The 13,602-nt window shown below is 39.7% G+C and overlaps 2 protein-coding genes across 3 annotated transcripts; one reads left to right on the top strand and one right to left on the bottom strand.

Moving 5' to 3' along the window:
- Positions 1 to 608: 608 nt before the first annotated feature.
- Positions 609 to 8,069, top strand: LOC138131502 (polycystin family receptor for egg jelly-like). Its single transcript, XM_069048560.1, has 20 exons — positions 609 to 760; positions 819 to 973; positions 1,080 to 1,210; positions 1,266 to 2,106; positions 2,237 to 2,634; positions 2,682 to 2,890; positions 2,993 to 3,161; positions 3,208 to 3,438; positions 3,485 to 3,808; positions 3,863 to 4,117; positions 4,164 to 4,379; positions 4,427 to 4,567; positions 4,617 to 4,762; positions 4,814 to 5,230; positions 5,280 to 5,351; positions 5,407 to 5,731; positions 5,781 to 5,989; positions 6,040 to 6,383; positions 6,435 to 6,661; positions 6,716 to 8,069. Exons 1-20 carry the CDS (start codon positions 672 to 674, stop codon positions 8,033 to 8,035), a joined length of 6,219 nt encoding a protein of 2,072 aa, XP_068904661.1. The 5' UTR covers positions 609 to 671; the 3' UTR covers positions 8,036 to 8,069.
- Positions 8,070 to 9,352: 1,283 nt separating this feature from the next.
- MICU1 (Mitochondrial calcium uptake 1) lies at positions 9,353 to 13,539 on the bottom strand. Of its 2 annotated transcripts, none has more exons than XM_069047406.1 (9): positions 13,126 to 13,539; positions 12,931 to 13,075; positions 12,722 to 12,881; positions 11,679 to 11,716; positions 10,409 to 10,523; positions 10,192 to 10,352; positions 9,899 to 10,140; positions 9,631 to 9,848; positions 9,353 to 9,581 (listed from the first exon to the last, which is right to left on the bottom strand). In XM_069047406.1, exons 1-9 carry the CDS (start codon positions 13,380 to 13,382, stop codon positions 9,427 to 9,429), a joined length of 1,491 nt encoding a protein of 496 aa, XP_068903507.1. In that variant the 5' UTR covers positions 13,383 to 13,539; the 3' UTR covers positions 9,353 to 9,426. The 2 variants fall into 2 exon arrangements, with proteins under 2 accessions (XP_068903507.1, XP_068903506.1); XM_069047405.1 differs by lacking the exon at positions 12,722 to 12,881 and adding an exon at positions 12,451 to 12,616.
- Positions 13,540 to 13,602: the final 63 nt, after the last annotated feature.

Here is a 13,602-nt window from a genome sequence, read left to right as displayed (position 1 = left end):
CCAGGCGCATTGTGCTTCTTTATCTAGCGCATTGTGGACTGGGTCATAAAAGGTTGTTGCACGTGCTTTTAGAGGGTTCGGATTTTTAACATGGGCAGCATAGGAAATGCCATCTCCAGTCTTTTCTCCCTCCACGGTGGTACCAAATAGAAAAACAGAGGTTATGTAACTTTATTAATGACAGGTTCTTTGATTTTTACAATAAAAGCAATTAAACGCCTTCGTGAGGCAGCAATCCATACTCCAACCTTTATAGGTTGCAATCGGGTTTCTACAAATGGATGTGGATTTTCTGAACTCCATATTCTATGGTTTTGTACGAAAAAAAAACTAATGTCTAATAATAATCTGCAAGCAAAGTTAAAAAATAAGACGCCGATCTCACAAACTGACGCTAAGATTTCATTAATAATTTGACATTTGTCATTTGACATCTAATTTGCCAGCTTCAACGATTCGACATAGTTCGGCCAAAAAACATATAGAGCCGCACAATTCTACAGGACTCTTGATATATGGTCTTTTATAGCCACTCTGTAATTATGAACACAATAAGGAAAATACTGTGGATTTATTCTAATCGAAGTTGACATTATTTATGCAAATGTCAAAAAACTGTCAAAATATTTTACACAGATTTCAATATTTGGAAGAAAAATACAACAACGAGGATGTTAATTATCCAAATAATTATCGTTCTGTTATTAAGTGTGGAAGAGGTTCGATCTCAAATAAAAGGATATCCACAAATAGAAAACTGGTAAAGTGATTGTGTATTTTTTGGCAAAAATAGCATACCTATCTCATGACTCTTTCAGTCAAACAAACTATACTGTAGCTAAAACTATTCAATTTCCAAATAAACAAAAGATACAATTATTTATAAGTTGGTCTCCCAGAAAGATAATCGATAAATATCCAGATATAATCTACGACAATTACACCTGGAATTATAGAATCACGCGAGTGAATGGTGAGTACCTACCTTCATTATCTATTTATGTGATTTCTTCTTTTCTACCGCTTGGCGTCCTCGTACTTTGTAGAGATTTTTTTTTCTTTAAAATGAATTTTGCCAGGGCCCGATGAAATACCTATAAAAATCCGCGACGGCTGGTTGAGCCGAGCAGGTGCAATTCTTACGATACCCGAGTACGGATTGACCCCCGGTTATTACAGAATTTATCCTACCGCTAAACCCAACAATCCCGTAAGGACGATAATTGTCAAGGTGACACCATTCGTAATCGTTTTTTCCCCTCCAGAAACTACCTCTTCCTAGACGAACCAAATGCAACATATTTTTCAAAGCGGTGAAACCGGTGGTGGTCATATCTGGTGGCAGTTACAAGACGGTGCCCCCACACACCGAAATTGAATTGAGCGGCGAAGAATCATTCGATCCGAACAAAAAACTTCTCTCGAACGAGGGACTGGTCTATACGTGGACTTGCAAGCAGAAGAAAGCGCCGACTTTCTGTTCGAAAAAGCCGGTCTCGACCAGTAGCAAACTAACGATTCCCGCCAAGTACGTGGAGCAAGATGACGAGATCGAGGTCACGCTGGAAGTGGAAACCGCCGGTGACAACATGGGCAGCTTCACCAAGTCGGCAAAACTGATGCTAACGATTGTAGTTCTGGAAAACGCGGCTCATTTGGAAATGTCGTGCGAAAAAAACTGTCCTCCGGTTTCCGACACGTCGAATTACGAGTTTATCACGTTCATGAAAGTGCGATGCGTGGGCAAGTGTGTCAACATCAAGAACGACGACTACGAATGGACCGTCGAGCCCAAAGAGAAGGACGACACGTTCAAATTTGACTACGCGAAGGACACGCATTTTGGACGCAACACTTACAAATTTGTCATTGCGAAGAACGTGCTCAAACCGGGGACGTACATCGTGACGGTGGTGCTCAAAGAAACGTCCGACCAAGTGGGGAAAGCCATCAAGGAGCTCACGTTTCCGGGGACGCCGAGCGTCGATATATGCGGAACGTTACCCAACAGCGGTACCACCAGTGTAACGCTGTTCAAAATTCAATGTCGACAAAAGCACTTCACGGAGCCAAATTTTTACGAATTGTACGCGAAGAGCAAAAAGGGTGAGTCGAAAGTAGTACCGTCGACGGTTGGAGTCTTTTTGACCTACCTTGAGGTTGGTGCTCCAGAAATGAAAAACATACATAAATGATTCAGTTAAATTATCATTTTGAAAGAATAAAATAATTGTAGATCCGACGAAGATTGAATTAATCATGGATGGTAGTTTCCCTCTCGTCATGGAGAAAAAGTTTTTGTTGCCTACGTCAGACGATTATAACTTCTTTGTGAGGATTATCAAGGAGAACGGTCCGCCCAAAGAACTACCGGTGACACCCAAAGTAACATCTGTCATCAGTGATCAACAACCCAAAGAGTTCATAAACTCTTTGACGGAACTGTATGGCGGTAAGAATCCAGACCAGTCGATAATCGCTCAACTGAACAGCAAAAGCAAAGACAGAAAAGCGTTGGCAATTCAAAAATTCCGCTCTGTGGTTAACGAAGTGGTCAAGAAGGAATTCAAAGACGAGGAACTTTCTGAATTCGTCCAGAACCTCAAATTTAAGGTTGTCGAAGACATGTTAAATGTGAGAAGAATTCAATTTGAGTGTACCGTTTTGACCAGTGCTTTCAGGCACCGTTCAAATCAGTCAACGAAATTGTACAGATGAGCGAGTCCATCTCCAAGCTGATGGTTCACAATGACGACTTGCTCGAATCGGAACCCTTACTCGCCAAGTTTACCACTACCATATGCAAAAAGATGTTGGACAAGCACGTGGAGTTGGTACAGAACGAGAAGTTTCCTCTCAATCTCGGCGAAAAAACCAACAAAGTGTCGAGGTACAATTTTCCAAACTCACTCTGTTTGCTTTCCGCCGACCTGCTTGTTCAAAAGAAAAAACAAACAGGAGGCGGACACCTTTTCCAGATCTCTTTCTTTAGTACTTTGACAACATGTTTGGAAAGCAACACCAACCCAAATTATAAAATCGTCAAGCCGGTTGATCACAACGTCACCACCGAGGAACCAGTCTACGACGAGCCCCTCGTCACCGAGAACTACGCCGATTACGTAGACTTCAATGACGAGTATTACAAAAACATGGAATACGTGAGTGCTAATTTGTCGTTTCCGATTAATTCCACTGAAAATCTAGTTGAAAGAGTCCACTTTCAACATCGTCAACTCCTCCGGTCTTTCTGCGAAAGTAATAGCGATGACCACTGCGATCGGCGAACACTTCATCGAATCTTTTGGGCGTAAAAGTTCAACCATTGTGGCCAAAGACTACGGGAAATTCTTGGCGCAAACTCAGGTGCGCTCAAGAGGCGTGGTTTTGACACCGTCTCAAGATTTCGTCGACGACGAACATCCTTACGACATTTTGGTACGAATCGTTTTTGGAATGCGCGTTCTGTAACAGATGCTTTAAGATGTCCACCTGGAGTAAAGATCTGATGTGGTGGAATCCTGGAAAGACGAAAGTGGCAACTGATATTGCCAGTATCGAATTTTGGCATTCGACTTGCAAAGAACGAGTCAAACATTTTAATAAATCGGCTCAAGTCTTTCTTACGCTAAACAAGGAGAAGAAGCTACCTGATATTGTCACAGATACTTTGACTATTCCGGCAGGTTATACTAGCTTATCCGATGAAGATTTAAGCCGTAAGATCAAAGTGCGACGAATAACTCTTCCTAAAAATGTAGCTCTTTACGTAGAATTTCTCAACGTTTCCAAACTGGAAGCTCTGGAAGTACCATTTAATTTAATTAAGGCAATATTTTCCTTTGACAAATAATAATCGTAGGTCGTCATTACAAATTACAAGTTTCCATCGACAGACGATTTTCGAAATGAGAGCACACTCGAAACTCGGAAAAGTACTTTTCACGAGTTTATCAACGAAGAAGATTACAACATCTGGTGTTACGTCGGTGTCCTGGCTAGCAAAGACGTCGTCGCTGAAACTTCGCTCAACTCCTTAACTTACGATTTACAACTTATAATGACTTGTTGCATTCGTTGGATCGAGTTCAACAACTCGTGGGTGCCAACTTGCAAGGTAAACCGTCTTCGTTCTGTCTTCTCTTGTTAATGTTCAAAGCCAGCCAGGGAAAGAAGCCAACGCCACCCTTATCCACTGCGAGTGCACAAACTTTTCAGTTATTGCCGGTTACGTACAGAGCGTAGGATCGATACTACAAGAAGTGGAACTACCAGAACTCGAATTAGAACTCCAGGCTTGTTACGTCATTTTTACGACGGTTGCTGTAACTTTCGCATTTTACTGTTGCGGTCTGATTTTCGTATTAATAAAAAGAAGTGTAAGTCGATTAACTCCAAGATATTGACAAGTCAACTAGATTTTTAGAGCCCAGTCTATTTCCTAGCGGATAACAACAGAAAGCATCGCTTTGCTTATTTAATAGTTGTAAAAACAGGAATAGGACGTCGTGCCGGAACTACTTCTAACGTGATTATTAGATTGGTCGGTGGTAAAGCTTCCAGCGATGTTAGTACTCCCAAGACATTTTTACTTGTATGTACTTTGGGTTTTGTAGCCACACGTGTTAAATTATCCTGACCCTAAACTGCGTCTGCTGCAAAGATTTGGAAAAGATATATTCATTTTGACGACAGAGCACCATCTGGGCGATCTGTTGAAGATTGAATTATGGTTTGACTGCACGGGACCCAACCCCGAATGGTACTGAGTACCATCACGAATCAATCAGATTTTAACGGAGTTAACTCGTAGGTATTGTACCGACATCTTGGTTTACGACATGCAGCAACGTTCCGAGTGGTACTTTAGCGTAAAAAGACGACTGACTGTAGTTAAAGGGAAATCGCATATTTCTTTGACCCCGACAGGAAAGGAACCGTTCCATTGGACAACGTTTTTGCTCCAGTTCAAATTCGCGCAGAAGTATCACACGTGGTACTTGTGGCAAAGCGAGGACAATTTTTCTTTGGTGAAAAAATTAACTGTAATATTTTCTGCAATTTTGATGACTTACATGGTGTCTCTTATACTGCACGGAGTACCATCGTTACATTTGAAAGACGGTCTCGACTATCCTTACTACGCGATCGACGTTTTCACTGTTTTTGTTGCGGTGGTCGGTTCTTTTCTAAGTTTTGTGGTTCACATCGTTATAGCTTATTGCTTTCGGTGAGTTTGCACAACACCTAGAAGTATTTTCTTCGATATCAGATTTCAGATTTTCCAAAAAGCAGTTTTCCAAGTACCATTTTGATGATGAGATGTCATTTTACGTTACACTAACTTGTTGGTATAGACCATTCTCGTTATTAAAATCATACCACGCTTATAACAACATATTTTAGGTTGTTGCTCGCGCTACTAGTGACTATTAATACATCTTTCTTGATTGTCTTGGGATTTTGGGTACCATTTAATCGCAGTTTGTTGTGGTTGACTTCTTGTCTTATTGGCATCTGGTGTGCTGTGTTGATTTACGAAACCATCTTTCTTTTTGTTCAAAATATTTTATGCAAATTTGAATTGAGGTACAACATAAGTAAAAGATTCAACGATATATGGATTGCAACAGAAGGACAGAGATGGTTTTTGTACAAACAGTTGGGCGATGTACTTTTAAGGCCGTACTTCAAACACTTGTACAAACCGATGCAAACGGTTGAAGTCAAAGTGAGTTCTTTACATTCTTCAAGAGACTAGATTACGGTGACAATTTTAGGCAAAACGTGTCACTGTTCAACGTCGACGTTACGTTGTCCACGAGTTAGAAGATTTGATCATGTTTAGTATCTACATAGTCGTTCTGTACATTGTAATTCTGGCAAATAAAGACAGTCTTATTATACGCAGCAAGATATTACTAGAAGAACTGTTGGAAGGGGTCCACACTAGAACCTTGGGTTTCCACGGCATGGAATCGGTGAACGAGTAAGTGTCTGTTTATTTGAGAGAATAGAGATGGAATTGAATTTTTGCAGCGTGTACGAATACATAAACACCACGCTGATTCCATCCCTGCAACCGGTCAGATGGTACGGAAATTTCGTAGTGTCCGATCCTGCCCTGATGTTGGATATGACCAACAAATACATCGGAGTTGCCAGACTCCGACAGCAACGAATCAAAGCGAACGTTTGCCGAATCGCGGAACCGATGAAATTCCTAAACATCTCGTGCCATCCAGAACTTTCCTTGCACCTGATGGAAACCAGAAGATACGGCTATGGATGGGGTCATTTCTCGGAATATCTAAAATTCGACAGGTTGCGTTCCATATGGCAGTACAGCCCGGAACACAAAACTGGAACTTTCGGCACTTTCGGTAAGTATTTGGCACTCCACTCGCGAATACACGGAAGCGTGTTCTTTCCAGGGGAGTTCAGTGTTTATCCCGGGGGTGGCTACGTCGGTTACTTGGGACGCACCCTCTACAACTCGCACGCCAATTTCAGGAAACTTGCGCAAAAGTTTTGGGTGGACCACAAAACCAGGAACATATTTATCGAGTTTCTGACGTATAACGCCGACTACAACGTGTTCAATTCGGTGAAGTTGTTGTTTGAGCAAAGTGCTTCTGGTTATTCGTTCAAAAACGTCGAGGTTAGCTTGAGTGATAGCAATACTAGTACTTCGAGAGTGAAATTTTTTTTTCAGGTTGATGCCGTGAGAATGCTCTTCGTCCAAAACGAAGTCCAGAAGATAACTGCGTTATTTTTCGTTCTTTTTGTTCTTTGGGTGTTCGTGCTCTCCTTCAAACAGACAAAGGGGTTGATTCAAAAGTTCCGGACGTTCTATAAAGATGTTTGGTTTTTGGTAGACTTCCTGATCGTTTTAATGAGTGTCGTTTGCATAGGCTTGTTCATTCTGAGAATGAGGAGTATCGGACATTATCTTGACGTACTGGAGAAAGTGAAACACAACGAGTTTTTGAACTACTTCTACCTTTTTTATTTGGAAGATTTTTTGAAGATGTTCGCCGCTACCTTGGTGTGCATCGCTACAGTTCGTCTTTGGAAGTTTCTCAGGTTTGCTATGATGTTCAGAGTTTTGGAACGGACTTTATCTATGTCTGTTGCACCTATTCTGTCCATCAGTTTGGTCTTTTTCGTGGTGGTGGTGGGTACCAGTATGGCATTTGTTCTCTTGTATGGCAATTATTTCGATAACATACACACCATAGTGAAAACTATGAGGCTGTTGGTTACGATGTCTTTCAAAGCTAGTGAGGTGTCAATGTCCAAGTTTATCGATTATCCACTGGCTGTTTTTCTATTTGTTGTATATGGAATTATACTTCAAATCTTTTTTCTGATTTATATAATAATTATTGTGATGGCTTATTCGCAAGCACAAATGGTATTTTCCACCGAAGTTGCCACGTACAACATTAAACACTACGTTCAAGAACAAGTCAGATACATCCCAAAATTTATTAAATATAAATACACACGTCTCAAAGCGGGACAAGCACATCAAGACAAAGTGGAAGCCAAACCCGATAAATTTGTTTATTCGGGAAGTTTCTCCGTCCCCACAGCTAGAATGACCACCATGAAATATATCATGAAGTGTGTCATAAGAAACATGAAACCCAAGACGAAGCACACCCTTACAACTCACGACGTTAATATGATGTCAGGGTTGGGTCGACAGCTTTTGTTGAAAAGTCAAGTTGAAGAGGTGGAAGTGTTCTTCAAAGGGCGGATAAAAGGCAAAAAAATTTTACTGATCGATGAAGATCGAATTTTCAAGATCGCCAAAATTGTTAATCTGTTACTGCAAGAAAAACCGCCGGAAATGTCCAAGGGTGATACTCGAAACAAAATCAGATCGGATCGACGCGTTGAGTTAATTCGAAAAAACCAAAACACCCTCAAAACGTGCAGTCTAAAGTTGAAATTAGTTTTACGTAAAATTAATAGTGTCGAGTTGAAATTTTCTAAAATAATAAATACGTTAAGATCCGTTAAATAGTGTCCATAACTGAAATAAAAATGTGATGAAGTAATTTGTGTTTTCAATGTTTTTCAAGTCAACTCTTGCAATGAAAGGGGAAAGAAGTGGAGAAAAAACGTTCTGTACTATGTCGTGGGGGTGAAAAACCCTGTCGAGTCCTCGGCATGGTAGATGACCAGACCACGAATTACTGTATGAAGACGTGAGACCTTGAGAGGGTTTTTCCGGTAAAACAACACCACAACATCTAAAGTCTAAACTGTAACTGAGACTTCATACTTGTACGGGTGTCCGTGTATATTGTGTTGCATATGTTACAAATTTATTTATGTCATAAATAAAATACATTCTTCAGGAGTTAACTGGCGGTTACAAAAATACGATTTATTCAAACATTTCAAAATGGTTGTGGATAAATATGGAAACTGTGTGACTTTTAATGAGTGCATTTTTTTTTTGTTCGGTTGGCAACAGATTTACGATTTTACATTAGTTGCCGGTTGCCGTCAAATCTTCAGTGTTATGTTATTCGTGTTATTCAGTCCAAATAGGCTGGAGATCCTCAACATGTCCGTTGGAAAGATCACGTAAGTACATTAATAAAACATAAAAACATTTAAAACGCTTAAACTGAAAAAATGTAATGCGGCGTTACGTCCCAGTTTTGTTCTGCGCACTCTGCCCTCTCATTGGCCAGCCAATGAGTGGGCTCCGTTCGTGCCGCTTTTTTCCCCTAATTTTCCGATAAATAGGTGACGCCGGCCGAAATTTGTTCAGTTTCGTTCACGCTCTGAACGTGTTCGCTCTTCTTCGAGACGACCTGCATTTCGAGAGGCGGGAACCAACCGGCTCTTTCCAGAGACACTCCGACCTGGAAGAAGATGCGGTCCCCAAATCAACACCGGTCCCGAAGATGGATGCGACAGTTCGACCGTTCCAGAGTGCCGAGGTAACAGTGTAAAAGTTTTGTTGACAATATAGAGTAGGTACAGAAAAAAATCACTCACAAAGAAATTGCATTTAATTTTTGCGTTTTTTATTATTACGTGGCTTTCACGTCACGTAGTGACTCGCTAGTTGCTAGCATGTTAATATTATATCGCCAAATAGCACAAGAAGTCGCTGTTCCACGGTATGCTTACATAACGAAGGAAACTTTAAACGCATTTATCTGAAAAAGTAATTTTCTGGGTTGTGCCACTGATGCAGCCCGTGAATGATACATTTATAGCACTTTTTTAATTTATATTATGTATCAATACGGTTGTATTTTCGTCTCATTTCGTAATAAAATAAAAATGGTTCTTTGTCGGCATCACTAGTAACTAGTATAAAAACGGGAGAGATTAAAATTTATTAACTCACAATAATTCGTAAACATTCCCAATCAGTACAACGCTAATTTGTAATTAAATATCTAACAATGCGGGTTTGGTTTCTTTGGCACACTTCAAAACTGACTGCATAAATTTAATAAAACCCGTGTCTTTGGGTTTTTCGAGACCCCTCAACAGTCTATTTTTCATGACAGCGATGAACTCCTTATTGCTGAGTTGTCCATCCACTAAAAACATTTCGTCAAGTTGCGTCATCTTCGAAAACAACAAACTTACAGTTCTCATCGAAGATGGTGAAAACGACGTGAATGACGTGATCACTGAGGTCGACGTGAGCTACAGTCTTGGCGACGTGTTTAAGAGTGGCTTGGTCGATCGAAGCCCCGGCTATGTGGTAAAAAGTCAAAGCGGTATCCACGTCGTTGATGTTATTTAAAAAATGGAAAAAATTCAAATAGTCTTGTTTCGAGATGCCCTGTCCGTGATCCCTGAAACTGAAACCGACAAACTAATCATTGTGAAATTTTTTGACCGGGAAACTGACGTCTTTTTTACTCTCTTCAACATCCTCGCCTTCTTCTTCTGCGGATATCCGGCGTAGGCCAGCAACAACTCTGTGAAGTCGGCTTCGCTGATGTTACCGTTTTCGTTTGGATGTTTCCGGCGAAATTCCAAGCTCAAGATTTCCTTTTGGAGTTTCTCTTGGAAATCGAGAAACTTCTCGATGGTCAACTTCCCTTTCAGGTTGGGACCGAAGAAGTACGTGGTCAAGGCCGAATTCACCCCCTGAACACAGTCTTTTAATTACGTCGGCGTAACGTTTAACCGCGTGCATACTTTGAACGTGTTTCCCGTGTTGGCGTGATCCCTGTGCCTCGACCCGATGCTCGTCTGCTGTCTGATCAAAGTGGCCACTTTTTCGAACTCTTCGCAGTCCACGTCGCCGTCTCCGTTCAAGTCGAACATTCGGAAAGCGATCTCGAAGTGGCGTCTCGAAGCTAAACCGTTCGCGAAATCTTTTCGAAAGTTTTCTTTGGACAATTTACATACTCACTGGACAGAACGGTGAGTAGAAAAATGTAGTCGGAAAAGGTGATGAGACCGGAACTTCCCAGTCTGTAGAAGATGCTGTCTTCGTCTAAAGTGAGCTCTAACTTTTGTTGCACCACCTAAATAAGACTGACGTTTGTTAATAATCGCAAACTAGACTACATGCGACGACTACTTTTTTCGCACAGAATCAATTTGAACATTTCGGTTTAATGATTAAAATTAAGGGTCCTGTAGAGAGGTTACAACAAACTTTATAAAATACTCACGAGTTCGGGGTACTCGAATCATTATTACTGTTATTAATGAACCTTTACCACGTGTTGAAACTTACCGAGTTTAATGTGGCATAAATTTGTTAAACTTCTTATACAATCTTATAAAACTATTTTTTTTAAATAATATGTTAATAACAACTCCAGCAAGAGATGTTTGTCCTACTTTTGTCTTGCAGTAATAATACATACATAATAATTCGTTTTTGTTAGTAAGACTGATAAAACTTCAAGTCGAAAACAAGTCTGTTTTTTATTTTACATAATATAGTACATAATTATATAATGACATAATCTAATCAAATTTTGGTAGAAGAGGAAAGAATTATAGGCTGCTCAACTTTTCATATTAGACTAGGGACTTTTGCGTGGTTGGTAACAGACATTGACGATTTGTATTTAAATTTGAAAATAATCTAGTAGCTGTGAAACAAAGTCAATAATATCTGTCATTCGTGTGCTAAATGTTTAAAATGGAAGCCGAAAGTGTTGAATTTATCTGTACAGCGCCGGATATACGCGCAGCTGCTCAAGAAGCTATTGAGAAATTGTTGCCGGCAAAATCCAAACCGACATATCAAAGAGTGTACGCGATAGTGTCGTTTTGACATATTTGAACAACACAAAGGATTAATTGTAGCTCCACAGAACTCTTAACTGCAAGTTTCTACAAGATTTTTTTTTTGTCTTTACGCATGCCGATCAACTAAGCCAATTCCATTAAAAGATCCCTTAAACACCTACGGCGATAAAAAAAGAAATAAAAAGTACGAAAATCACCATGCAAAAAATAATTTTTAAATTGCCATGCTAGTGTTTGCTAAAGTAAAAATTATCCATTTAATAAATAGTTATTGATATTACCTGAAAATCGTGCTGAAAAACAGGTAGATAATTACAAGAATGTATTTACAAAGTCAAATAAGATATATTCGATTGAGTTGTTTCAAAGAAAAACCACAATGTAGGAGGAGTCAAGAGAACATTTAGATTACTTACTTTCGGATCGTAACGTTTGTACTGGTCTAGGCCCAAACCTACAATCATAAAATCCAATTAATCGCTAGTTCACTTGTCTTGTAAATTTGTTTCTTTTTAATGTAAACAGCAAAACCAACCTATCATTATTAAAAGTAACTAGAAGTTCGCAATTTTTTCCATTACTCTACATCACCGATAACCTATTCAAATCTAATCACACAATCTACATAAAAGACGTGCATTTTATGCCAGTTTTTCTACTCTCCGAGAGACGAAACGTAACGTACTCAAATAATCATTAACCACTGGGTGCTTTTGAAATAATATTTGTAAAAAAACACCTTAGTCGCCTGAGTTGGTATACTTTACTTTAAATCATATATAACTATAAACTGTTTATAGTTATATGCTTTAAATCTCCGATTTCGTAATTATGCAACACATTGTGCATGAAGGTGACAGCTGTGGGTAAGTCTGTGTTCGCATTCTCAGGTTTGCGGCGACTTTACCATCTTACCATCTCAGGTAAGCATGCATTAACATTTAAAATAAAAAATTGGTATTAACGGACTTAAAATACTTTTCTCCGTCCGTAAATTGGACAACATCAAAATATACAATTTTTTCAGTCTTTTGTTTCAATCATTATTTCAAAAGCTACGGAGAAGCTTGCGAATTAGAAGTGGTAAATTGGAAAATTATTTTGAAGACTTGAAAGATAATTAAATTTGTGCGAAATTTTGTTATGGGTTTTGCGGAAAGTTAAGAATTTGCAGTATACACCACTAACCATCTGGCTGTTTGAGACCAGGTGTCATAGATCGCAAAAAGTCGTCGGGAGTCATGTAAATCTCATGCTGATCGACTGTCGGTCCTTGCACCTGGAGTGTGGCGAAATAGCGGAAAACTTTATCGGGAGTGGAATAGTGTCGAATGCGGTTCTCATACTCAATTATCTGTTCAAGCCATGCAACAAAAAGTTAGTTTCAAACTATTAGACACAAATCGTGGCGTTAGTTCCAACACCAAGCGTCAACCAGTCAAACACATCGGCCAATTACCATCAGGCTGTTTCATCCCTGGTGTTATGGCCCGAACGAAATCATGGGGAGTCATGTAGACTTCGGTCACGTCGGTATAAATCAGTCTGACCGTCGCAAAATACCGAAAAATTTTGTCTGGTGTGGAATACGCTCTCATACGATTCTCATACTCTATTATCTGATGATGTAATTATACTAAATGTTGACAAAATGTACAAACGGCTCACTTTGCGATCCCGGAATCCAATTTTTTCTTTACGGTGTTTTTTTTTCTTTTCGTCTTCGGAACCCTCCGCTGCCTCGTCGACGTCGGGGTTTTCGCCAATTTTTTCGCTCTCCGCCTTCACGGATGGAAAAAAATTACGCCTCACCCTGAAATAAAGTTTTGTCATTTTGTGTATCTTTTTTTTAACCCTATGTACCATCTATGGTCGATCGCTGACAAAATCAGAGTCGTTATTATAAAGGTGTACCAGATCTTTGTAAATGTTGGTGTCTTTTCGGGTTTGTGCCCGAAATTCTTATAATACCGCTTCTGTTCAAAAGTATCCAACGTGCTCTGCGGAACAAGAGCAGGTCTTAAATGGCTACTGGTTTTTAAATAGTTTGCGCTCAAGACTTGACTGAAGCGACCCGCTCTGAAGCCAAGTTGTGCCGCACGATAATACATCGCGGACATGACACACCTTTACAATATAGATCCAATTAAATTTACACAAAAACTTTCTAGAAAATAAACGAAATTACGTCCTGCAGTATTGTGATTCACAACTGACAACATTAACTTAACAGACAGCTGATTGCAAAGTGCAATTTAGGGTTAGGGAGAAGTTTGATATGAAGAAGTGGATAGATGGCGCTGCAGGCGGGTAAAAAATATTAGTAACCAATCTAAAATT

Source organism: Tenebrio molitor, chromosome 5 (genome assembly GCF_963966145.1).
Source record: "Tenebrio molitor chromosome 5, icTenMoli1.1, whole genome shotgun sequence".
Taxonomy (NCBI): domain Eukaryota; kingdom Metazoa; phylum Arthropoda; class Insecta; order Coleoptera; family Tenebrionidae; genus Tenebrio; species Tenebrio molitor.
Note: the sequence above shows the minus strand (reverse complement) of the source record. Positions and strands in the feature narration are given on the sequence as shown.